This window comes from Capra hircus, chromosome 5 (genome assembly GCF_001704415.2).
Source record: "Capra hircus breed San Clemente chromosome 5, ASM170441v1, whole genome shotgun sequence".
In the NCBI taxonomy this organism is placed as follows: Eukaryota; Metazoa; Chordata; class Mammalia; order Artiodactyla; family Bovidae; genus Capra; species Capra hircus.
The window spans coordinates 107267333-107291911 of record NC_030812.1 but is presented as its reverse complement, the minus strand read 5'-3'; the positions used below and the strand labels follow the sequence as shown (position 1 = coordinate 107291911).

Below are 24579 nucleotides of genomic sequence, written 5' to 3'. Positions count from 1 at the left end.
CCCGTCTTTTGACACAGGGGCTGCAGTGAGGACCACTCTTAGGACACTCCCAGTTTATGCCAAACATGGCTAATTCAAGCTAATTAAAAGTGTTTGCTTTTTCTGACGGTTTCTTACTTTCTTACCAAGCCCATGTCATCCTTCATAAGAGCAAACAAAATCAAACAGTGACTTCAGTGTTTGAAGTTCTTAAAAAATTTACTTTAGGGACTTCCCAGGTGGGCCAATGGTTAGGATTCCATGCTCCCAACGCTGGGGGCACCAGTTCCATCCCTGGTCAGGAAACTAGGATCCTGCTTGCTGCACAGTGTGGCAAAAAAGAACAAGGAAAAAGAAATGTATTTTAAGATAGATAAACAATAAGGACCTACTGTATAGCACAGGAAACTATACTCAATATCTTGTAATAACTACAATGAAAAAGAATCTGAAAAAGAGTATACATGAGCGTATAACTGAATCACTTTGCTGTACATGGGAGACTAACATGACATTGTAAACCAACTATTTGTGCTAAGTTGCTTCGGTCCCATCCGACTCTTCGTGACCCCATAGACTGTAGCCTGCCAGGCTCCTCTGTCCATGGGATTCTCCAGGCAAGAATACTGGAATGGGTTGCCATTTCCTTCTCCAAAATCAACCATATTTCAATTTTTAAAAAATTAGTGTATTAGTTCGAAAGGCCTCAGAGGCAGCTCCCACTGCCTCGTCCCCCCTTGAGCAGGCTCCCCGTGTGTTCGCAATCAGCAGTGAAGGTCGAGCATGGCAGAGGCCGTTTGTCACCAACAGGAAACGCAGTGATCACCCTGCCTTTCATCTTCGAGTAGCCTCCAGGGAGACAGGCAAGGCTGCTGTCAGGCTTTGTCCACAGAGGAAGCAGAGCCGGCCCTGGACACTCAGATCCTGGTTTAAAGCCTCGTGTTCTGTGATGACATCAAACAGAGCGTCTCAGAGGGCTCATTCAGCAAGGCTCTCAACAGTCACAAAAGTGCTAGCATCTCCTTATCACACATCAGGAGAATCCGTCTGCTTTAGACGAAATCCTGTCCACAATGGAAGACGTGGGTGAAAATGCAGGAAAGCGCCCGCCACCATCCAAGAGACCGTCACACTGCCAACCTGCCTGGCCTCTGGAGGGAGCGGGCACCCCGAGAACACCAGCCATGATTCCTGCAGGTGGGGACCTCAGTCCCGTCCCAGGATCTCCAGGACACCACAGAAGTGAGCTGGGGGCCTGGCAGTGGCCATCATGAGGAAAATTAAGACTCACGCCCGTCAGTAACCTAAAGAGCGGGGAGAGGTTATTTGCACTTTGCAGTAATGTGCTTTGTTCTCTGCTCAAAGTGCCTTAACAGTGCAGCACCCGTTTTTGTTCTGGAAGCGAGGACGGCTCTCTTGTCCAGGACAGACATAAACCCTGCCACCACCCAGAGCAGTGGCCAGCGGCGGAGCATCCTCGGAGCCGTGCCAGAGCAGTGGCCAGCGGCGGAGCATCCTCGGAGCCGTGCCTTTTAGAGTCTGAGCTTCAAGTGCCTTTGCTGTTCTCATGACCACGTGAAGAGGCGGACATTACCATTGTCCCTACTCCGCAGATGCAGAAGCTGAGGTCCAGAATGCTCCAGAGTCCTCAAGGCTCCACAGTGTAGAGGGGACCAAACCCCGGCCTCCGACCCCACGCTCACAGCAGTGTATTGTCTCCAAAAAAGAGCGACATCATGCCGCTGTAATGAGATTAAACCCTCTGAACTTTAGGGAGTCTGTGTGCCTGCTCAGTCGTGTCTGACTCTTTGTGACTCCATGGACTGTAGCCCGCCAGGCTCCTTTGTCCATGAGATTTCCCAGGCAAGAATACTGGAGTGGGTTGCCATGCCCTTCTCCAGGGCATCTTCCTGACCCCAGGATAGAACCTGACTCTCCTGCATTAGGCGGATTCTTTACCACTGAGCCACCTAGGAAGCCATAAGGGAGACTGAAGGAATCCCAGATCCTAGAAAAATCAGTCAGCTCAAGGGGCTTAGATATATTTCTGGTCATTAAAGCATCCCATAAACACAAGGCCAAAAATCTCAGTGACTTAGATGACAAGAGTGGGAATAGAGGCTGAGTCCAATCCCAGAGGACCCCAAGGGGTGTCCATCTTGCGTTTGTCCTAGAACTTCATTCCATTCAGTATCACCTTCTCAGCCACTGGGGCTCTTGCCAACCTTCCCGTCTTTTCTGCAAACCCTAGTGCTTATCTACGTGTCACAACTTAACCCTTGATTATATATTGTCTTTCACTGCCCCCATCTTTCCACACATGCTAATCGTTGTCTACTTGACCAGATTATTATTCCTTGAGCAGAGTAACAAGGCTTCGTCATGTCCCCCTTCCAATCCATTGTGTGTTTACAACAGACACCAAGGGTGCCTACTGACATGTAGAGGGTCCTTGATGCAAGCTACTCACTGATTTGTTAAATAACATAGACCAGGGGGTCAGCAGACTTTGTCAAGGACCAGAGAGCCACCGATTCAGGCACTGAGGTTTGTCCGGTTTCATCACATCCATTGTTGCGGGCTGAAAGCGCCCCAGACAATGCAGTGGGCGTGGCCATGTCCCAGTGAACCTGGGACCAGACTCAGCCTGTGGGCCCGACAGAGACTATATCTGCCTGGACTGCGGGACACAGCCCTACAGCGGCAGGTTCTGTCCCCACCTTGGGCCTCCGGTCCCTTCCAGGGTCCCTGCTCCTCACCAAGCCATGTGTCTTTCCAAAGCCTCTCCCCTTGAACTTTGGTGTAGTTCAGCCCAACATTGCACAGTTCATTTTCCTCTGGGGATTCATACGTTAGTTCAGAAAGAGAAAAATCAACCACAAAGTGATAAGCTGCTGTGGTCAGTTGTAACAATAACAAGTAATTAGAAAGTTCTTTAAATGCATTCCACCCGTCCCTGACACTTCTTCCTGACCGCTTCCTACACATCTCTGTGGAAGGCATCTCAGAGAGTTAGAAACCTGCCTTTCACCTGAACTAAAAGTCCACAGCAAGCACTGATCACCCTGGCAGGAGGCCATTGGAAAGATGGTAAGGATAAGCATTCCTTCCTCCCAATGCCCTCCCAACACCTCTGAGAACAAGAAACACAACCAAGGAAAGAAGAAAAAACCTTTTTTTTTTTTTTTTTTTTGGCTAAAGTATTCCACCCTCACCCTTGATAGGACATAACATTTCAGAGTCCGTAAAGGGCTGCTCCCTTGAACTCACTGCAATACATATTAAATGGATTGTTTATTACTGCTTCTGGGTTTCTCTCCATGTTGGCAAAGATTGCTGTACCTGACCTGGACGGTTCAACAACGCAGAGTCTGCAAGCACCGCCCAGACCCTTTACTCCACAAGAGTGAGGAGACTTGCCCAGAACTGTGGATTCTGCTCAAGTCAGAAGGCCATCATGCCATCCCTAGATGACTCAGCGCCACTGCGATGAACCGGCCAGGACCACACACGCCCACTTCATGTGACAGGCAGCTCAGAGTCCAATGGACAATCCACCAACACCCACACAAGCCACTCTGCCCTGGGAGAAATTCCTCCACATGAAGTCAGGCCCATTGAACAGCAGCTTCCTCAATTACAGGACACAGAGCTGCCTGTGTTTCCATAGACCCAGTAGCTGGTCTCTGCATGGCTTCTGCCATCCCCTCCTCGGGGCAATCATGAAGCAGGGAGAGGGTCCACTGCCTCCGTCTGTCCCTTCCACATCCCACTGCCCTGAGTAACCGGGGACTGGGCCCATGCATGTCAGTCACCAGTCAGGTCTTAGGATGTTAAGCCTGTTATCTCTTCATGAAGACTCAAGGCCCTTTTTGTAGCCTGCTCTGGGCTCTGGGCAGCAACCGAAAAGATGCTATCATAGACACCCTCCAGGCCCATGAAGCCATCACCTGACTCCTGATGATAACTGTGGAAGGACTAGATTTTTTGAGAGTGGCAAAGAGAGGCAAGAATGAGAACCAGAAGAGAACATGAAAGAATGGTCCTCACTCCAAAGAACCCCAGTTGCCCCAGGCCCTCTCTGGGTCAGGCAAGCAGAGCCTTAGTCCAAGCAGCTACTGGGCGCAGACTAGAGATGTTCTGACTCTTTCTCCAGGTCACTCTCTCCTCCCCATCAGGCCTCTTCCCTCCTCACTTCTGCCCCTTCTCACTCTGTTTCAAGACCCTCTGATGACTGTTTTCAGTCTTAACTCCTGGGACTTCCCTGGTGGTCCAGGGTTTAAGAATCTGCCTGCCAATACAGGAGACACGGGTCCAGTCTCTGGTTCACGAAGATCCCACATGCTGCCAAGTAACTAAGTCCATGCGCTACAACAATCGAGCCTGCCTGCCACAATTCCTGAAGCCTGCATGTCCTAGGGCTTATGTTCTGCAAGAAGAGAAGCCTGTGTACCTCAGCTACAGAGTAGGCCCTGTTGGGCACAACAACTAGAGAGAACCCGCATGCAGCTACAAAGACCCAGCACATCCAAAAAAAAATCTTAACCCCTTTGCAATCTCATGGGACATCGAGCTATATCTCCTACATCATTTCTTCCTATAATTGTAAACTTCCTGATAAACATGTCTCAGTTCACATCCTCTACCACATAAAAATATTGGGATGAACTGCCTTGGGATTTAATGTATCCCTTGTCCCTTATGCTGAACTTTGTTGAGATGATCGGAGCCCTGGCTGGGTAATTAGACAAGAAGAATCCCACCCCCACCCCCCAGGCTTCTACTAGAAATAATGGGTGAGGGTAATTATAACAGTAATAGCATTCTCATTCGCAGAACATTTTACACACTGCAAATCTTTTCCAGGGATATTTTCTTCTCATCTCATCTACCTGTGAAGTTGTGATATGATGATCCCCAAGCTCCAGTACCCCAAGTACATGAACTGTGAACTTCCAGATGTTCAAGCTGGATTTAGAAAAGGCAGAGGAACCAGAGATCAAATTGCCAACATCCGTCGCATCATCGAAAAAGCAAGAGAGTTCCAGAAAAACATCGACTTCTGTTTTACTAACTATGCCAAAGCCTTTATCTGTGTGGATCACAACAAACTGTGGAAAATTCTTAAAGAGATAGGAATACCACACTACTTGACCTGTCTCCTGAGAAATCTGTATGTAGGTCAAGAAGCAACAGTTAGAACTGGACATGGAACAACAGACTGGTTCCAAAACGGGAAAGGAGTACGTCAAGGCTGTATATTGTCACCCTGCTTATTTAACTCACATGCAGAGTACATCATGAGAAACGCTGGGCTGGAAGAAGCACAAGCTGGAATCAAGATTGCCAGGAGAAATATCAATAACCTCAGATATGCAGATGACACCACCCTTATGGCAGAAAGCAAAGAAGAACTTTAAGAGCCTCTTGATGAAAGTGAAAGAGGAGAGTGAAAAAGTTGGCTTAAAACTCAACATTCAGAAAACAAACATTATGGCATCTGGTCCCATCACTTCATGGCAAATAAATGGGGAGACAGTGGAAACAGTGACAGACTTTATTTTCCTGGGCTCTAAAATCACTGCAGATGGTGACTGCAGCCATGAAATTAAAAGATGCTTGCTTCTTGGAAGAAAAGCTATGACAAACCTAGACAGTATATTAAAAAGCAGAGACATTACTTTGCCAACAAAGGTCCATCTAGTCAAAGCTATGGTTTTTCCAGTAGTCGTCTATGGATGTGAGAGTTGGACTATAAAGAAAGCTGAGCACTGAAGAACTGATGCTTTTGAAATGTGGTGTTGAAGAAGATTGTTGAAAGTCCCTTGGACTGCAAGGAGATCCAACCAGTCCATCCTAAAGGAAACCAGTCCTGAATATTCATTGGAAGGACTGATGTTGAAGCTGAAACTCCAATACTTTGGACACCTGATGCAAAGAACTGACTCACTGGAAAAGTCCCTGATGCTGGGAAAGATTGCAGGTGGGAGAAGAAGGGGAAAACAGAGGATGAAATGGTTGGATGGCATCACTGACTCAATGGACACGAGTTTGAGCAAGCTCTGGGAGTTGGTGATGGACAGGGAGGCCTGGCGTGCTGCAGTCCATGGGGTTGCAAAGAGTCAGAGACGACTGAACTGAACTGAAGTACCAGGTGAGGTTAAAACTAAGTAAAACTAGTTTCTCTTTCCAAGGGGCTGCCTTTCCTGCTGTGCTCCGCCACTTCAAAAGGAAATGGACCATGAGCTGAGAACAACTGATAACACACACAGCTTCTGACCATCTCCTTCCACTGGCAGAAAGAGGCATTCACTGCTCACTCGTGTCACCCTTTGGTATAAAATTTCCAACATGAAGAGCTGGGAATCCATACAGGCAGCACCAGCAAGGTGTCAGAGGCTATTTAAGTTATTTTAGGGTCGCAAACTCTTAGGGGCATCCTGGAAGCTCTTCTTTCCCCTCCAATACATTCTGCTGCTGCTGCTGCTGCTTCTAAGTCGCTTCAGTCGTGTCCGACTCTGTGCGACCCCATAGACCGCAGCCCACCAGGCTCCCCCGTCCCTGGGATTCTCCAGGCAAGACCCCTGGAGTGGGTTGCCATTTCCTTCTCCAATGCATGAAAGTGAAAAGTGAAAGTGAAGTCACTCAGTCGTGTCCGACTCTTTGAGACCCCATGGACTGCAGCCCACCAGGCTCCTCCGCCCATGGGATTTTCCAGGCAGGAGTGCTGGAGTGGGGCACCATCACCTCCTCCACCAACACATTCTACAACCTGACAAGCGTAAAGGTTCTTACACAGTCAGGGCTTCCCAGGTGGCGCAGTGGTAAAGAATCTGCCTGTCAATGCAGGAGACATAGAAGACACGGGTTTGATCCCTGGGTGGGGAAGATCCCATGAGGTCGCAGAGAGTCGGACACGGCTGATCACAAACACACACACACAGAAGCAAACAAAACACAGAAAGGGGTACTGATGGAGCAGACCGCGTATTCATGTTTCTAGACTAGCAAGCTGTAAAACATCAGTTTACATTTGTATACAAACATCCATACGTGGCTGAAACCAAACATTTTCCAGTTTTATATCTATTTCTAAACAATTTAAGCATACTGTGTTCTTACAATTACCTTAAGTGGTGAATTTTATCTTAGTCATTGCAATGGTATAAACAACCTAAACCCAGACATTATTTTTTTAAAAATACTGTAACTTGTTTTAAGTTGTGGTTTACAACTTTGTAACACCAAATGTTAACACAGATCTTATCTCATAACAACAATTATAAAATAATCGAAGACTCCAATATTTGTCCAAGGTGCCATGATGAGGGGCTTCCCCGGTGGCTCAGCAGTAAACACCGCCTGCCAATGTAGGAGCTGCAGGAGACACGGGTTTGATCCCTGGTTTGGGAAGATCCTCTGGAGGAGGGCATGGCAACCCATTCCAGTATTCTTGCCTGTAGAATCCCATGGACAGAGGAGCCTGGCGGGCTGCAATCCACGGGATCACAAAGAGTCAGACACAACTGAAGCAACTTAGCACACACGGATGCACCATGATGAGGTTTCTGAAAACACAGGGTAAGTATGACCACACTATGGAAGGCAGTGGAAGTTGAAGTTACATGAATTTTAAAAGAATTTGCCCATTTTAAATGGCCTTTGACTAACCTGGAGCCTGCAACTTAGTATATTTGGATAAGTGATGGTGATCCAAATTTACAAACATGGACTATTCAAGTAGAAATTAGACAAAAGTCTGTATTCTTCCTAGAAGCTTACATATTTAAGCTTTGGTGGCGGGGGTGGGGGGCGGATAAAGAACAAAGCTCTCAGACCAGGAGATAGGTCAACAACACAGTGGTGCTGAAGTCACTGCAGCATCACATATCTCCTTTCTCTGAGTGTGATCGCTAATCTTCAAGGTCTTTCACCTTTTCTTTCTTGTTTTCTTTATAATATGGAAAATTAAATAAACCTTTCAAGTTTTTAATCTTCCTTAGGGTGTGAACTCTGGAAGTTCAGGACTTGTGTCTTCTCTTTCATGCCAACTTAGATCTCCGTGTTCTGAACATCACGGGCTCTTATAGAAAGCTAATATTTAATGAGTACATCCTGCCAACTTAGGGCTGAGTAAAACAGAATCAGCATCTACATTCTGTATTCAGCACAAAGCACTGGACCAAGAACGAGAGAGACGACGATCCTACCTGAAATTATCAGAAAGTAGACCTTGCCTAAAGACCTCCAGACTCGAAGATAAATTCCTTTATAAAAGAAATATTAAAGCTATTGAAACATTTTAACAAAAATGTACATCCAGTTATACATGCACCACAGTGATTAACAGTTCACCTTTCTCTCAAGTTTTTAAAAGCAAATCCCTCATCACAGGCTTTCCAAGCACTCGGCCATCTCATCAGAAAAGACTTAGTGTATTGAGAAGCTGTCAGGCTCATGGCAGTGGGTACACATTTTGTAAACTTCTCAATCTTGCTTGAAAGCTCAAAAATTATCACTGGCGACAATAATTACCCCCTTGTTTTCCTGGAAGTGACAGGTGCACGTTATTTATTTTCTAAAAGTGTCTGTCAAATGCCTTCCTGAATAACCATACTTTGTCCATCTTCCTTTCAAGTAAAAATAGCGCTTGGTGAAAATAAAAATTAAAAAAACTAGCTCAGCTTGCAAATCAAGCATCCAAGTGTTTTCCTGGAAGTAAATATGGCAGCTTGGAGCACGTGCTTTACGCATTCTTCCTATTTTTTTCACACAGAATTTTTAAAATGTACCAAAGAGTTGAAATGCAATAAAAGTAATAATTTTTCTGCCTTACTGCATATCTAGCGATACTGGCCTGTAAAGCGCGGTGCCTGCCAGCATTCCTGCTAAGACACCTGCACTTTCTCCCACCATTGTCTTTGCAGCATTCGTGCAAAGCGAGCACTGGGCATGAGTCACGTGAGTCTTAGCATTGTCGTGAAAATGGTTCTGACCCGCAGACCCCTTGAAAGGTTCTCAGAGCCCCCCCTACTCCCCCACTCCCGGCGTCGAGGACCACACTTTGCTAACCACCCGGCGTCCGAGCACGAGAAATCGCAGTATTCCCTCCCTGTTCAGTTACGCACGCTCGAGGCGTGTACATTACTACAGGTCTGACCGCGGAGCGCCAAGAGCAGAAGTGCCAGGCGTTCAGCTACGCTCGGGTACCCGGGATGCGCACAGCTTCGCGCGGGGGCAGCCTGGCGGTTTCCGTGGCAACGATCGCGGGCCCGCGCGGGGTGGCCATCGACCAGTGACGCCTGCGCGCTCCGCGCTCCGCCGACAGGGCTGCGGCGCCCCGCGGGCGGACGGGAAGATGGCGGCGGCGGGTGGCCCGGCGGGGAAGGGGCGCGACATCAGCCTGGCGGCCCTGCGGCGCCACGACCCCTACATCAGCCGCATCGTGGACGTGGCCAGCCAGGTCGCCCTGTACACCTTCGGTCACCGGGCCAACGAGTGGGTACGTGCGGGAGGACGGGGTCGGGGAGAGGCTGGGGGCGGGGCGAGCGGGGACGACTGTCCCGCGCGGTCCCTCGGTCCGGCGACCCCGACCGCCCGTCCCCGGGCCCCTCCCGTGGCGTTGACCAGACTCACGGAGCGCGGACTGGACTGAGTCCGGAGGAGCGGGTCGGACACCTGGCACGTCCTAGCCGGCCGCGAGGAGAACCCGGACGGGACACAGCCCCGCGCGTTCCCTTCGCCTCGCCACCTCTCTCCGCAGCCGGTCATTACAGTCCCCTCGAAAGCCACTCACAAAAGCGAAAACACTAAGTGGGTCCTGACGTGAGAGAGAAGAGAACAGCTTTGCTCTAAGTTCGTAACCGCGGAAATTCACCGAAAGGGGCAGGAATGGAGGGACGCGGGGACACCTGTCCCGCGTGGTCCCGGGGGAGGAAGCGGGCTGTGTGTCCCCTGTTTTCGGGGGAATGTGTCGCCTGTGTTTGTGTAAAGGACTTTGACCGACGTAGTGGACAGTTTCAACGCCATCTTTTCAAATGCAGATATTCTACAAGTAGATGTTTGCTGCAGCGTAGAAAAGTGCCAGAGGCATAGTGTCTTAATTCTGCCGAGGAAATCCCAAAGTAGAGATGAGGGTCGGAAGTGTCGTTCCCTGGAGTGACTTGACACCAGGCAGGGCTAGAGTCTGGGGATTCAGAGAAGTTAACCTGTACAGAAACGGGTCCCCCTTGAGTAAAGGTGGTTTCCTACAGGCTCTGGACAGGGTCAGTGAGTCAGGCACGTGTTACCATAGTTACCGAGTAACTAACTATACTGGGTACCTGGCGAGGCCTCTCTGCAGCCTCATCGGAAAGCCCAGGTGTCACAATGCATTATTTACAGGACTTATGTTTTCTTGCTTCCTGGACTTGTTGCCTTCAGACAGTGCATAATTCATCCCACAAAAGGTCATTCTTTCAGAGTACTCATCTTCAAGGTTGTGGTAGCAGGGAAAAAAGACGGAGACCTGGTTTAGCTGCAGGGCAGTTGCTGGGGCAAAAGAACTGTCACTGTGTCTCCACAGTGGGGGCTTTTGGGCAGAAACCTGATGGAGGTGTGTGGGACATTCTTAGAGGAGACATTACTTGGAGGTGGACATAAAGGAGGAGGGTTCTTATGACACTAAATATGGATGAATGATGACTTCAGGCATTCAGCAGGAGGAATATGGAATGAAGAAGGGAAAATGAGCTGCTGTAAGGAAAGTTAGGGCTTCCCGGGTGGCATGGTGGCAGAGAACCCATCTGCCAATGAGGAGACCCGGGTTTGATCTCTGGGTCAGGAAGATCCCCTGGAGAAAGAAATGGCAACCTACTCCAGTGTTCTTGCCCAGAGAATCCCACGGACAGAAGAGCCTGGCACTAGAGAGGGGCCAGCTAGAGAGCCCTTGCATCACAGCTGCTGAGCCCACTCCCCCTCAAGCCCCCTCACCCTCAAGCCTGTGCTCCGCAACTAAAGAAGTGCCCGAGTGCCACAGTGAAGACCCAGTGCTGCCCAAAAGGAAGTACAGCCCACCAAATCAGAGTCTCTGGGTATGAGGCCCAGGCATCTGTTATTCGATGAAAGCTTCTTAGGTGACTCAGATGCTGCATATGTGCTTGAGAAAAGCAGGTTTAGAGGGTAAATGGAGATTGACTTTTCATTATTTTAACAGAATAATCAGATGTAGATTATGTTGTTTCGAAAGTGTCCACTAGTCTGCCAAGCCCCAGTAGTTTGCGGACCAGCATTATTTTACATCCTACTTTGTTATCTTAAATTTTGAACTGCTGAATTTTTTTAGCACGTCTTAGATTTTATAATATAGTACTGTACTTTTAAAATTTAAGCTAAAATCCCTCAGAACTGTAAACTTAATACTTTAACATAAAAGTCTTCTTTACTTGCAGGACGTAAGGAGGACCTAATAAAATTTTGCTTTCACTGTCTGTCAAACCCCCAAACCTGGCTTTGCATAGAAAGAAAAAAAATCTGATTACCCTGGATAACTGTGGAGGGAACAAGAAAATGCATGAATATGAGCTGTTTCAGCCATAATAAACCAGAAATTGACACCCAAAGGCCTTTTCATCTAAGTGTCATAGAGCCTTTGATGAAAAATATGTTTTTAATAAAAAAAATCTAGGTGATGTAAGCTGGTCATCCCTTTTCAGTGGAGAAACTGAGACAAAGAACATAAATCAATTCAGAATTGCATGTTTTGAGTCGGAAAATAATTTCAGGAGAAGCATGCCTTGAATTTCCAAAACTAAAATTAAACATTAAAGCCCTTTTTTTCCCCTTAAGGAAAAGATAATTTCTGTTACTGCTTCGTTAAGGAAAAAACAAGTCAGAGGCTATTAGCTTTCTCTAGACTGATCTGTTCTCAAGGCAAGAATATTGAAGTGGTTTACTATTCCCTTCTCCAGTGGACCACATTCTGTCAGACCTCTCCAGTCCAACCAGTCCATCCTAAAGGAGATCAGTCCTGGGTGTTCATTGGAAGGACTGATGCTGAAGCTGAAACTCCAATACTTTGGCCACCTCATGCGAAGAGTTGACTCATTGGAAAAGAGCCTGATGCTGGGAGGGATTGGGGGCAGGAGGAGAAGGGGACGACAGGATGAGATGGCTGGATGGCATCACTGACTTGATGGGCATGAGTTTGGATAAACTCTGGGAGTTGGTGATGGACAGGGAGGCCTGGCGTGCTGCGATTCATGGGGTCACAAAGAGTCGGACACGACTGAGCGACTGAACTGAACTGAACTGAACTGAACACTGATCTGTATGAACATCCTGCCTAGGATATGGGATGAAATAGTCCAGAGTCAAATACTGAAAGACAGAAAAGTGTTCTGTCTTCATAGCAAGTGGTCACTTTACTTAATCCATTTAAGGATGATGAAATTACTTGAGCGTGGAGAAGCTCATGCTTCCAATTTCTTGTGTGCCTCTTCAGAATTATCATTTTAACATTACACTTCTGTTTCCTAAAGAAAGTGTTTTTCACCAAAAAGACAAGAGTACTTAAATTTTGAATGACACTGCTAAGGGACATAAATGACAAAATATTGAGAGATTTAATAGAATGCTGAGATTAAGCCATGTAAATAGCAAAAGTATATTTAAAATTCTGAGTTACATATTCTAACTGCTAGTTAGTCAGACAAATGCATACCTAAGTTTTTTTTTTAAGTAAGCAGAGCATTTTCATCAGCGCCTGGAGAGATGGAAAAGAGCCCTTCCTAGGGAACTGAAATGATCACTTCTCATTTTCACTTTACAAGTTTCCCACTTCCTCTGAGGCAGATTTGTTGCGTCCTAGCTGGGGGATGTTTCCGTCTTACTTTATTTCAGTATTCTGCACCAAATAAGGGTTGTTATTAGGGTTAGGGTTAGGGTTAGGGTTAATTGAGAACCGCGGCTGCATTGCTGTCTTCTGTGTAGCAGATGAGGCAGGGTGACAGGCAGGTCCTCTGTTCTCCTAGGTGACAGGACACGACACGAGAAAAGGAGACGAGGAAACGGAGACGGAGGGGGACCAGTGGTTTCTGCGGCTGGCTGTGCCCCCGCCCAGAGACGGGTGGGCAGCACCTTTACTACCGTCCCTTCTTTCTTAGGGGGCTGTGGAGCGTGTTTGTTTCCTTTGTCCAACCAGAGGTGTTGTGGTCCCTGTGCTTGGTAAAGAGAGGCGTCAACGGTTTGTTTGTAAATGGCAATAGGAGGGCACTTCCTGCTGTTTAAGCAGCAAAGTCACCACTGGCAAAGTCTGCTTTTCGCCTTTCCCCAAGAACCACCCCCACTTGAAACAGGATCGAATCCCTGTTCTCCAAGATGTGTGTGTTCTCTGACCTCTGTGACTGTTTCCCATCAGTGAAGAGCATATGCTTATGTTGCTGTTTGTTTTATTTCTTAGGAAAAGACAGATGTGGAGGGAACCTTATTTGTTTACACAAGGTAAGAGTCCTTCACTTTTATAAAGAAGCTGACAGCCTTTGAGTCGCGTCTTTAGCTCTGTGTGTCACCCTTCCTCGAGTGGAGTTTTATTATAGTTCAGAGAAGTGCAGGCACCGAGTCTGAGTTTGAAGTAACTAGTTGACATACGGAAGGGAATACTGAATAATGTCATCTGTCTAGTGTGGTGAATACTAATTACAGAATACAATGTGAACTCCAGTATAGCTGAACTTAAATCTTTGTGTTCTTTTTAAAACAGAATGAAATATTTATTCTTCAGCTCAAGTGAGTGGTACAAAGTGCTTGAATATAGTGAACTGATGGAGGAGCTGGGAGTGCACTGTTGAGAATGTTAGATCATTTAAGCAGTGTCTGGAAGAGAGTGTTATTGGCCACTCCCGCCTCTGACTCTCTGAAGAAGCATGATCCAAGATTAAAGATGTCTCTGAGTCCTCCGTTGTATAGCTAACAAAATAGGTATTAGGAAAGATTTAATAAATTCATGTTTTGGGGTAATTTTTATCACATATTGTTAATATCTGTATAGTTAACACATACATACAGAGATATGTAGTGTGAGTACTATCTTAACAGCTAAACTTCTTGTTCACATAAACATTCACGTAAAATGTCATAGCTGAGTCCCGTCACCATCAGCAGGTTTCAGAGATACAGGACAGAGGCCTGGTGCACACACACACACACACACACACACACTCTCATCTGTGTTTATATGCCCATTCACCTTTGAAGATAAACCACGGTGTGGCTAGACCATCCCCAGGCTCAGGTGACAGGCAGTGCCTGGACAGCTGCAGAGGCTTTGCAGAGCTGCCGAGATACTGGAAGGATCAAATTCTGATTCTATAAAAACACCTAACTCCATTTTAAAAATGATGTCTTTGCTTCCCCCCATGTCTCTCTGTCTGTAATAGAGTTACGCCCAGTGGTGGTTTTCAGAGCACCCTCTGTTGAGAGCTTTGGAAGTCACTCTTCACACTGCCCCAGAATTTAACTTGAAACGATGGTTGTGATTACCTCTGGTATTGCTTATATGCCCAGCACCGCTCTACCACTCAGTAAAATAAATTAGGCAAGGATGGCCTTCCATCACTTTTAAAATAAATCTCAAAACCGTGGTTAGTAAATCAGATGGTTGGAGGTGAAATGAAACTTGAGATCCAAACCCCGTTTCTCCGGGTTGCGCACGGCATCCCTGTGGGCGTGTCCCCGGCCCCAGACTGCATCTGCGGTCCTGCATGTGTGCCTTGTGTTGTCACGGAAGTTGCACAGTTGGGTTGGTGTCTGGCTATCCTCCAAGGGTAGACAGATGCACTTGTTAGTTTCTGTGTGATCAGGCTTCTCCTTGCCTGTCAGAGAGTAGCCACTGCAAGTTTATTGAACAAAATTAAAAATAAAAAGTCACTAAATACACAGTTTTATGGACAAAAAATGTTATAGTAGCTTGTCTGTTGGCTTTATTTTGAAGAAAAGTAGATATCTCCTCTTTGCTTTAAATTGTATAAACTTTTAATTGTACTGTATATCCTCACTAATTCATTGACCAGAGTTACATCGTTTCCGTAAGAAATTATGCAACTTTCAATTTCAGACCAACAGTAGCATTTCCTGTGACTGTGATATACAATGTATATCAACGGTCTAGCTTCTTTAAAAGTATGTGTCAGTAATTTTTTTTAAGTGGTTACCATGTCTGCCTTAAAGGAGCTTGCAGCCTTCGTAGGGAAATGAGCTGTGTGTCTGTGCACCCCCCACCCACCCAGATTCATAGGGCTGGACTTCACCGTACGCGTGAGCCCGTTGATGCGGCCCACGGTGAAGGGGCAGGAAGGCTGAAGGTGCGACGGCCGCCCCTGTCCTGGAAACGCTTTGCTCTGAACGCCCCCTCTCCGTGTCCCCTGCCCCGGCGACCTCTAGGTCCGCGTCTCCGAAGCACGGCTTCACCATCATGAACAGGCTGAGCATGGAGAACAGGACGGAGCCCATCACCAAAGACCTGGACTTCCTGCTACAGGACCCCTTCCTTCTCTACAGAAACGCCAGATGTGAGTCTGCACATGTGAGGGACTGTGGTGACTGTCGTGGTGTTTGGTGTCCGGGACCGGGGTCAGCACGGGTGGCCTGGGAGGTGCAAGGCTCGGCAGGGGATGGCGTCTTCCTCCGGAGAGTTTAGACGGAGACAGTGTGACTGTGAAGGTGTGAATGTGTAAAGCTCGTCCTCCCACATCTGGGCCACTTTGTGTCTGAGCCCGAGCGGGGCCAGGGAGGGGAGTCCTGGGCCGGGAGACCACAGAGGACCTTGACTAGCGATTCAGCTTGTGGGTCCCTGCGGCTGAGCATCCAATGGGATGCTCGAGGGGAGGGGGCCTGTCTTCCAGAAGCACTGTCTTTTGAGTACATAGTAAATGGACATTAAAGTCCAAAGAGTTTTGGTTGTTAAGAACTTCCTAACACTTGGTAAAGCTGGAGTCCTGTTAACTAAACGGTCCCTGTCGGGGGGAAATGAGGTAGCAGCCGCCCACCCACCATCCTATGTCCATTACACTCTTGTGTCTCATCTGACCACTTGCTGCACTGTGGGGCAGCCCACAAAAGTGGATGAGAGTGATATGATTCAGGAGCTTCTCCACACAGGAAATGAGAGCAGACTCAGAGCTGCAGAAACACGGGTGCGTGTGCTTTGCTCCGTGATGACTTTGCAGTTCAGAAACGGTTTCTGTTCATCTTCCACCCTGTTCTTTGAGCTCAGGGTCCAAGAATTCGCCTACTGTGTACTACTCAGTGTTACCTTAGTAACAAATGTAACACAAGTCATATTTTGTGCTTTATCCCCATTGACTTGTTCTGAAGTAAATATAGCATCACTTTAATATTATATTTACTTAAAATTATATTCACTTGTAACTGAGTTGTCATAATAAGTGGTCATCCTATTTAGAGAATGCAGCTAACCTTTTATAAGAAAAAAATTACAAGAAAGCTATTAAACATGACTTTCTAATGGCAGGTCCTGTGAAGTGAGAAGTTTAGCATAATAGAGAAATATTTTGTTTTCTATTACTGCTTCTTTGCCCAAAGGTGTAGTTTAATCAATTGTAACTTGTAGTTCAGATTTTTTGTGTACTTACTGTTATGTCAGGTTATAGTTTCTTTTTTTGAGATTATTAGATTCTATGTGAGATTGATATGTAATTCAAATCCTAATAAACAAAATTAACCACAAAAATAAATATAAAATGAACGACTATTAGTGGCTTATAATAATTTTTGGTTGCTCTTATTTTGGATAAATACTGAGTCTAGTCGGTATGGATGATACCGACCAATTCTTGCTGCAGTATTACCTATTAGGTATTATATACTATACCAAAGATAGGAAAATTTGTTTGATGTGGTTGACTTAGCCCCACAGGGTTTGTCTGCTAGGGTCTGGTAAACATGCTCAGCCCCTCCTGGGCACCACGCTGCGCTGTCCCATGCGGTCCTGTGGGCAGCTGGTCTGAATCGAGCTGATCTGTGTGTGTCAGAAACACACTGATTTCCACAGACTTTAGTACAAAAAAAAAATGTGAAAAAGAAATCTCAGTAGTCTTATATCAGTTTACCTGTTGAAATGGTAATATATTTTTTAGTATATTGAGTTAAATAAAAAGTATTATTAAACTTAATTTCACCTGCTGCTTTTTATTTTTCATTTAAAATTCCCTCTGTGGCTCTCCTTTGTGGTTCACCCATGTTTCTGTTGGATGCACCATTCCAGGTGTTTTCCTTCATTTTCCCAGTTTCCTCGTCCGAGCTCTGAGGGGCAGACTGCTCCCTGCTGCTTTGCAGCTGAGAGAACCGCGTGTCCAGGGGCCGCAGCCCTGCCAGACCCACACGCTCTGACCTCAGGCCCGCTGCTTTCCCTGCACCTGCTGGGCTGCCCCCGACCCTGTCCCACATGAGCGCAGATCGAAGGCAGCCTTCTCGGTGCGTGTTCAAGTGTCTCTAATGAGCTTCCATAGGAAAGAAATGAAGTCAGTTGGACAGCGGGGAATGAAAGGGAGTGAATCTGTTTACCTTACTGAGTTTATTTTGCTCTTTGTCTTTATTATCTGGTGCGTCTTGACTGTGCAGCCAGTCATTCGGTTTTAGTTTATTTACAAAAGCCTCTTCGGCCTCTGACGTCCGAGTTTCCCAGAAGGCTTTGCTCCAGGTGCTCTCAGAGGGTCAGTACTTTGCAGATGTTTTTAAATAACTCTGATACTCTGTGTAATAACTGCCCCGGGTTTGTATATTCTCTGATGATGTAAAGATTCATTCATCAGCCTTTGGAAGATGAACCCAGCTTCCCTCAGGACTGTGTTTTCGACTGTACCTCTTGAGTTCTGTTGAGTCAGGGATCTCTGTTTAGTCCTAACATTGCACTTGGGCCGACGTGTGTCACAGGCCAGGGTGGGACACGTCGAGAGGCAGCACTGAGAAGGGGTTCTAGTGAGTTTTTCAGACTCTGGGTTTTTAAACATTAGGTTTAAAAAAATTAGTACCTGAGGAGGTAACTGTCCCTTCCTAGAATTATATGGATTTAGCAGAGCAAAATAAAGAGGTAGAAATCTCAAACTTTCATTTAATTAAAAAAAATGTTAATGAATAAGTAACTTTGGATTTTGGCCAAACACAACTTATATGGTTTTATTACAGTAAAACATGCATGATGTTTAAGCCTGGCTGTCATAAAGTTTGACCTCTGTAAGTTCTCACGGTACATAGGGTAGCTGCCGTATTAGGACAGAAATTTTATTTTCTCAACAAACTTACACTGAGCATTTACTGCCTCCCAGGCATGACGTCATGGCTTTCTATGGGTTATTTAATTCTCATCACTTTTCCTCAGAAATCCTCCTATTTCTGTTTTGTAAATGAGGAAATGGAGATTAGAGGGATTACATAATTTACGGAGTCTGTAACTTTTTTGAGATGGAAAGAGCATCTGAACTGAGTAAGCCCAGCCTCAGACATGCAGGCCCGCGCAGCGGAAGTGCCAGCAGAGGAGCGAGGGGTCTGAGCCAGGTTTACCTTTTAGTTTTAAAGTGTACACTCCGGAGGTGAAAAAGCGAGTTTCTTTTTTTTCAGGTTGAGAATCTACTATATCTCAGTTATTCGAAAAGAGAATATCAAATAAAAATAATGTAACGTGAAGCTGAATTCGACCATTTCTTGTGTCCCATTACCCTCTAGTAACTGTTTGCCATTTCAAAACTAAATAAGATTCTGGTATAGGGAGATGTATTTTAGAACCATATTTTCCTGTAAGACTAAATAAGACTATATCATCTTATTTAAGATAAGTTACAGACAGCAATGGCAGGAAGATTTCAGAGCTTCGCCAGCATGTTGAATACAGTATTGTCTATGGTGACAGAATTAGAATGAAATTCTTTTGAGCTGGTTGATTTTATTTCAGACATAAGCTTGGCGCTTACAGCAGATCCGAAAAGGCAGAAGTCAAGATACTTAGAATCAAAGCTGTTTTAGAAAAACTGCAGTGCTTCATTGACATTTTAGGATCTGAGAAAAGCTGCCTCAAATAGTGGGAAAGGGTGAAAGTGATAGTTACAGACAGTCCTCATCTTTCAGTTACACTGTGTCCTACAAGTTCCCTTTTAAAGTGATTGGTTGGCAGACTTTTGGCTCAACGTGGTAGATTGAACACATTCCTAGAACAACTGAAATGACAATAAAGGAGTAAAAAGAAGATACAAAGAAGAAGATGGAGGGTGGATTTCACGAACAAGATAGAGGAAGGCTCTCTGTGACTGCTTCGTTGTTCACGACCACTAGCTGTTGCCCTGCAGGAGACGGTACCTCTGGTCTGTTAACATCAGACCCGACAGTGTGATCTGGTTCCTCCCCACTCACCCCTCCAGGCGGCTCTTGTATAATCCTCTCCCCGCTCCAGGCCTCAAGTACGGTTGTGTGAGTCACTTTGGCCAGAGAGATGTGGGTAGAAGTGAGCAGATATGTACGAACCAGCTCCTGACTGACCACATCTCTTCCTTCTGCTGTGAGGACTCAGGCTGTTTAGGCAGAAGCTGCCCTGTCAGCCTGGGTCCTGGAATGATGGAGACGTGGTACAGAGGTGGCCCATGACAGACACGTACTGTGTAAGCCATTGGCGTTTGAGTGTTGTTTGTTACCGCAGCGTAACCTGGGCTATTGCGACAGACACACAAGCCACACAGGAAAGGGAGGGAATCCAAGCACAGGTTGGAGGTAAAGGAATTCTGAGAGCAGTGGTAAAGAGTCCATGGTGACCCCCTAGGCAGCTGAACTAAAGAAAAGTCTGTTTTAATTAGAGTAGGAAGATGGAGGGCTTCCGGAGGGTGTCCAAGAAAAAGTTTACACCTGAGAGTTTGAATCTCTTAGGGTATTTACAGTTCCTTTTTCAGTGATTTTGCTTAATGATGTAGAAACATTGAAAGCTAAGGGCATAGAAAACAACAAAGGAAGCAATTCTTGATTCCTGGGAAAACAAAATTTCGTACAGAAAAGGAAATTGAGTCATAGTACACCATTTGGCTCCACTGATGATGAAGACAAACACCAAATGTGAGATAGTGTTATACTTTACATAGGAAATATGGAGGGAAAAGTATGTGTGTTTCTAGATCAGAGTGTGCATGTATTGTCAGAAAACTAAATTCTCTTTAGTGGATTTTTTTTAAGAATCAAAAAGTAGTGTAGGGACCTCTCTGGCAGTCCAGGGGTTGAGACTTCACCTTCCAATGCAGAGGGTACAGGTTCGATCCCTGGCCAGGGAGCTAAGATCACACATGCTCCACAGCCAAAAAACGAAAGCATGAAACAGAAGCACTACTGTAACAAGTTCAGTAAAAGACTTTTAAAACGTTCCACATCAAGAAAAAAATCTTTAAAAGAAAAGTATACATGACATATAGAAAAACAGATTGACACAACAGAGAAACCATTGGATCAGAAAGAAATGGAAAGCAGAAGTCACTGTCATGGGGAAGGTTGCTTTTGGGGAGCAGTAGTCAGGCCCATCATGCCTGGAGAAGAACTCTGCTGTCAGTCATAAAACCTCACAGCGTCTGATATTTAAAATTTTATATATATATGTTTTACTTTTATGAAATTAAAAATACAACTGGAGAGGGCTTCTCTGGTGGCTCAGTGCGCCTGCATATCAACCAGCAGGGGACATCTTGTGCCCGTCTGTAGAGCTCGGTCTCCACGGAAGGGACTTTAGCGTACAGTGATGGCAAAGTGAACTCAAGGCTCTCACGGCTCGTGGCCGGGTCTTGGCCCTTTTCTCTTTCCAGTCCCACTTCCATCGCAGGCCAGGCTTCTGTTACATTACCTGGGCTAGCTCATACCTCGTTAGAGTGAGAGATCAGCTTCCAACACCAGCCAAAAGAGAGCAGGTTCACACTGATACTCCTCTCACTGGCTACAGTGAAAGTTGTGGACAGAACAGAATTCCAGAGAGCCTGTGGATTCTGAGAGTAAACAACAGCAGGTTTATCAAAGGGGAAGTGAGAACTTGAAGAACAGCCAGTGTGGTGGCAAGTCTCCTGGTTTATTCGCTCCTGCTTTATCTCCTGAGTGTGACTCAAGAGTGAGCCATGTCCCAGGACTGTGGACAAAACCATCAGAAGCCAGGGGGCACCTCTCTGTGGAGGCCTGGAGAATGCGCTCCTGTGAGCTCAGAGTGTGAAGAGTCTCCCCTCCTCTCCCAGCCAGGCCCGAAGCCGGCTGCCCTGCAAACCCAAGCTGCCACCTCGGCACTGAAGGGTGACAGGCACTTGACGTCCCACAGAAAAGCTGCCTGAGAGACTGGAGAAGGGGCCCCTGTGGTCTCAAGTGTGCAGGGAACTCCTAGGAGATATATATATATATATATATATATATATAGGCTTCCCAGGTTGCACTAGCAGTAAAGAATCTGCCTGCCAATGCAAGAGACGTTCAGTCCCTGGGTTGGGAAGATCTCCGGGAGGAGAGCCTGGCAATGCACTCCAGTGTTCTTGCCTGGAGCCTGGTGGACTGCAGACCATAGAATCACAGAGTCAGACACAAGTGAAGCAACTTAGCATGTACACACACACGCGCACACACACACACACGTCTTCCCTGGTGGCTCAGACAATAAAGAGTCCACCTGCAATGCAGGAGATGCAAATTCAGTCCTTGGGTTGGGAAGATCCCCTGAAGAAAGGAACAGCTAGCCACTCCAGTATTCTAGCCTGGAGAATCCCATGGACTGTATAGCCACTGGGGTCTCAAAGAGTCGGACGTGGCTGAGCGACTTTCACTTTTTCATATATAGATGAGCTTTTTTATTGATATTTCTTTGCTTTACCCTGCAAGCTGCCCAGCTATGGAGTCCACTTGACAATGTGAGAAGTCAGACCTCTTGAAAGAAACCCTGAGTCTGGCCAGAAGACTGGGGAGAAGGGCCCCTGTGAGCTGGAGAGTGCCCTGGATGAAGAGACCCCCTGATTCTATCCCTGAACTGACACAGATCCCAATCTCACCTGTGAGCATCATACACGCCCACACGCCAGAGCCACAGAACCACAGCCGAGGCCTGGAGAACTAACCCACCACGTCCGCCACCACCACGCACCAGGCCAGCCCCTCAGTGGCATCTGCATGGGGCAGACATACCTCTGAAAATAGAGCTGACGTGGGAACCATCGTCCACAGAAGGCGGGACGGGACTTCCTGTCTGTTGTTGTTCCGTCACTCAGACGTGTCCGACGGCAATCCCGTGGACTGCAGCATGCCAGGCTTCCCTGTCCTTCACCATCTCCCCAAATTTACTCAGATTCATGTCCATTGAGTCTGTGATGCTATCTAACCATCCTCCTGTCTAAACCTGAACAAGTCCATCACCGTTTTCAGAAGACTCTGAAGAGTTTTCAGAAGACAGATTCTCACAGTCTCAACAAAACGTCCGAATGCAACACAGCATTATCCATCACACAGAGAGCCAGGAAAATCCGACAGCTCTCGTGGGGAAGGTCGGTCAGCAGATGGCTGCCCCAAGATGACCCACATGCTGGCATGGTAGGCCAGCGGCTGGCTGTAAGGCAATTACTGTGCCCTGTGAGGTGGGACAGGTCCTCAGAGATGAGTGGAAAGATGGAAATTCTCAGCAGAGAAGCAGTGTAAGAACTCAGAGGGAACATTTGGAACAGAATAATAGGGTGTCCAGTGAATGGCCTTACTAGCAGTACAGAGATGGCAGAGGAAGGACGAGTCAGTGAACATGAAATACATCAGTAGATACTGTCTGACCTGAAGAATATACAGGGAAAAGGTTAAACAACAACAACAAAAAAAACAGGGCCTCGCAGCACCTGTTGGCCAATGCCCAAAGGCCTGAATTTGGGTCATTGGAGTCCCATGAAAGGAGAAAGACTGCTGTAGGAAAAGTAGTTGAAGAAAGCATGGCTGAAATTTTTCCAAATTTGGTGAGGCACAAATGTATGGATTCAAGAAATTCAGAAAACCCCAAACAGGGTAAACTCAGACAACCCCAAACAGGGTAAACTCAGAAAAAATCATGCCCATAAACATCATCAAACTGGTGAAAAACAGACTTTAACACACAAAAAGCCTTGAGCCAGAAATGATGCATTACAGAACAAAGTTTTGAACAACAGTAATTTCTTCTTTCTCTCCAAGAAACCTTGGAGTCTGGAGACAGTGCTGTCACCCTAGAATTCTGTCTCTAGTGAAAATGTTCCTCGGAAAGGAAAGTAAAACAAAGATACTCTCAGGTGAAGGAAAACCTTCAGTACTTCCCTGTCAGCAGACCTGCTGTGAAATAAAGGCTGAAAGTTCTTCAGACAGAAGGGAAGTGTTGCTGAGGGAAGGTCGGGGCCTCGGGGGTAAAGGAGGAGCAACATAAATAGTAAAAAAAAAAAAAACGCCCTCGGATTCTTTAAAATGCAAATAACTATCAAAAGCAAAAGTTACAGCAGTATCAGGAGGGGGATTCATTGTGTATAGATGTAACTCACATGCCAGCTGTGGGGTTAAGGGTGGTGGGAGACGAGCTGTGTAGTTGTAAAGCCTTTACATTTTGCTTGAAGTGGTGAAATAACTGTAAACTGAAGTTAGATATGTATAGTGTGATTCCTAGAGCAGCCAGTTAAAAAAAGAAAGAACCAATAGATAGATGAAAACTGAATACTAAAACATTTTAATAATCCATAAGGAGACAAGAAAGGAAGTACCAACAGAGCAAAAGATGGGGAGACAGACCACGGAAATGCTAATTAAAAGAAAGCCACTTGGGAGAAACATACACGTACTACTATGTACAAGAAAAACAACAGGGACCAACGGTATACCACAGGGAGCTCTACTCAATACTTTGCAATAACCTATATGGGAATTGAATCTGAAAAAAGAATATATATATGGCTAAATCATTTGCATACCTGAAATGAGCACAATATTATAAATCAACTATACTTACATTTTTAAAACAAATAGATTTTTTTAAAACTTGCTGAAAGCCAGAGATGCTATATTACTATCAAAATAGACATCAGAACAAAGAGAATTACCAGGGGTAAAGAGATACATTGCATAATCTTAAAAGGATTAATTCACCTGAAATACTTAACCATCATTAATATGTGCACCTGATGATAGAACTTCAGGATACTCAAAAGTTAAAACCCGCAGTTGTGCTTGGAGACTTGAGCTCCGCTTTCTGTGATTGGCTGAACAAATAGCAGCAGCACGTCTGTAGGAGACTTGAATAACACTATCAACTCACTTGAGGCAGTTGACGTTTATCAGACATTCCACCAACCACAGCAGAAGACAGCCTCTTCTGAGGTGCTCGTGGGCCAGCACCCAAGGTCAGCTTTATCATGGGGCATAAAGCAAGCCTAAAGATTTTTAAAGAAATAGCAACCATACTGAGTATGCCCTCTGACCACAGCAGAATTGAACTAGAAACCAGTAACAGATAACCTGGAATACCCGCAAAAGTTTTCAAATTAGACAACACACATCTAAATAACTCATGTGTCAGAGAGGGAAGAAAATTAGAAAACAAGCTGAATAAAGATGAAA

General features: G+C 46.0%; 1 protein-coding gene across 2 annotated transcripts in view; it reads left to right on the top strand.

Annotated features, from left to right (window-relative positions):
• The window catches only part of DCP1B (decapping mRNA 1B), a 43273-nt gene continuing 27983 nt past the window's right edge, over positions 9290 to 24579 (top strand). Inside the window, exons 1-3 of one of the 2 annotated variants that reach the window (XM_018048690.1) lie at positions 9290 to 9481; positions 13418 to 13458; positions 15397 to 15524. In XM_018048690.1, the coding sequence (XP_017904179.1) occupies positions 9338 to 9481; positions 13418 to 13458; positions 15397 to 15524 (313 nt within the window). In that variant the 5' untranslated portion in view covers positions 9290 to 9337. The remainder of the gene's footprint in view (positions 9482 to 13417; positions 13459 to 15396; positions 15525 to 24579) is intronic. The other variant, XM_018048689.1, reaches the window with a different exon arrangement.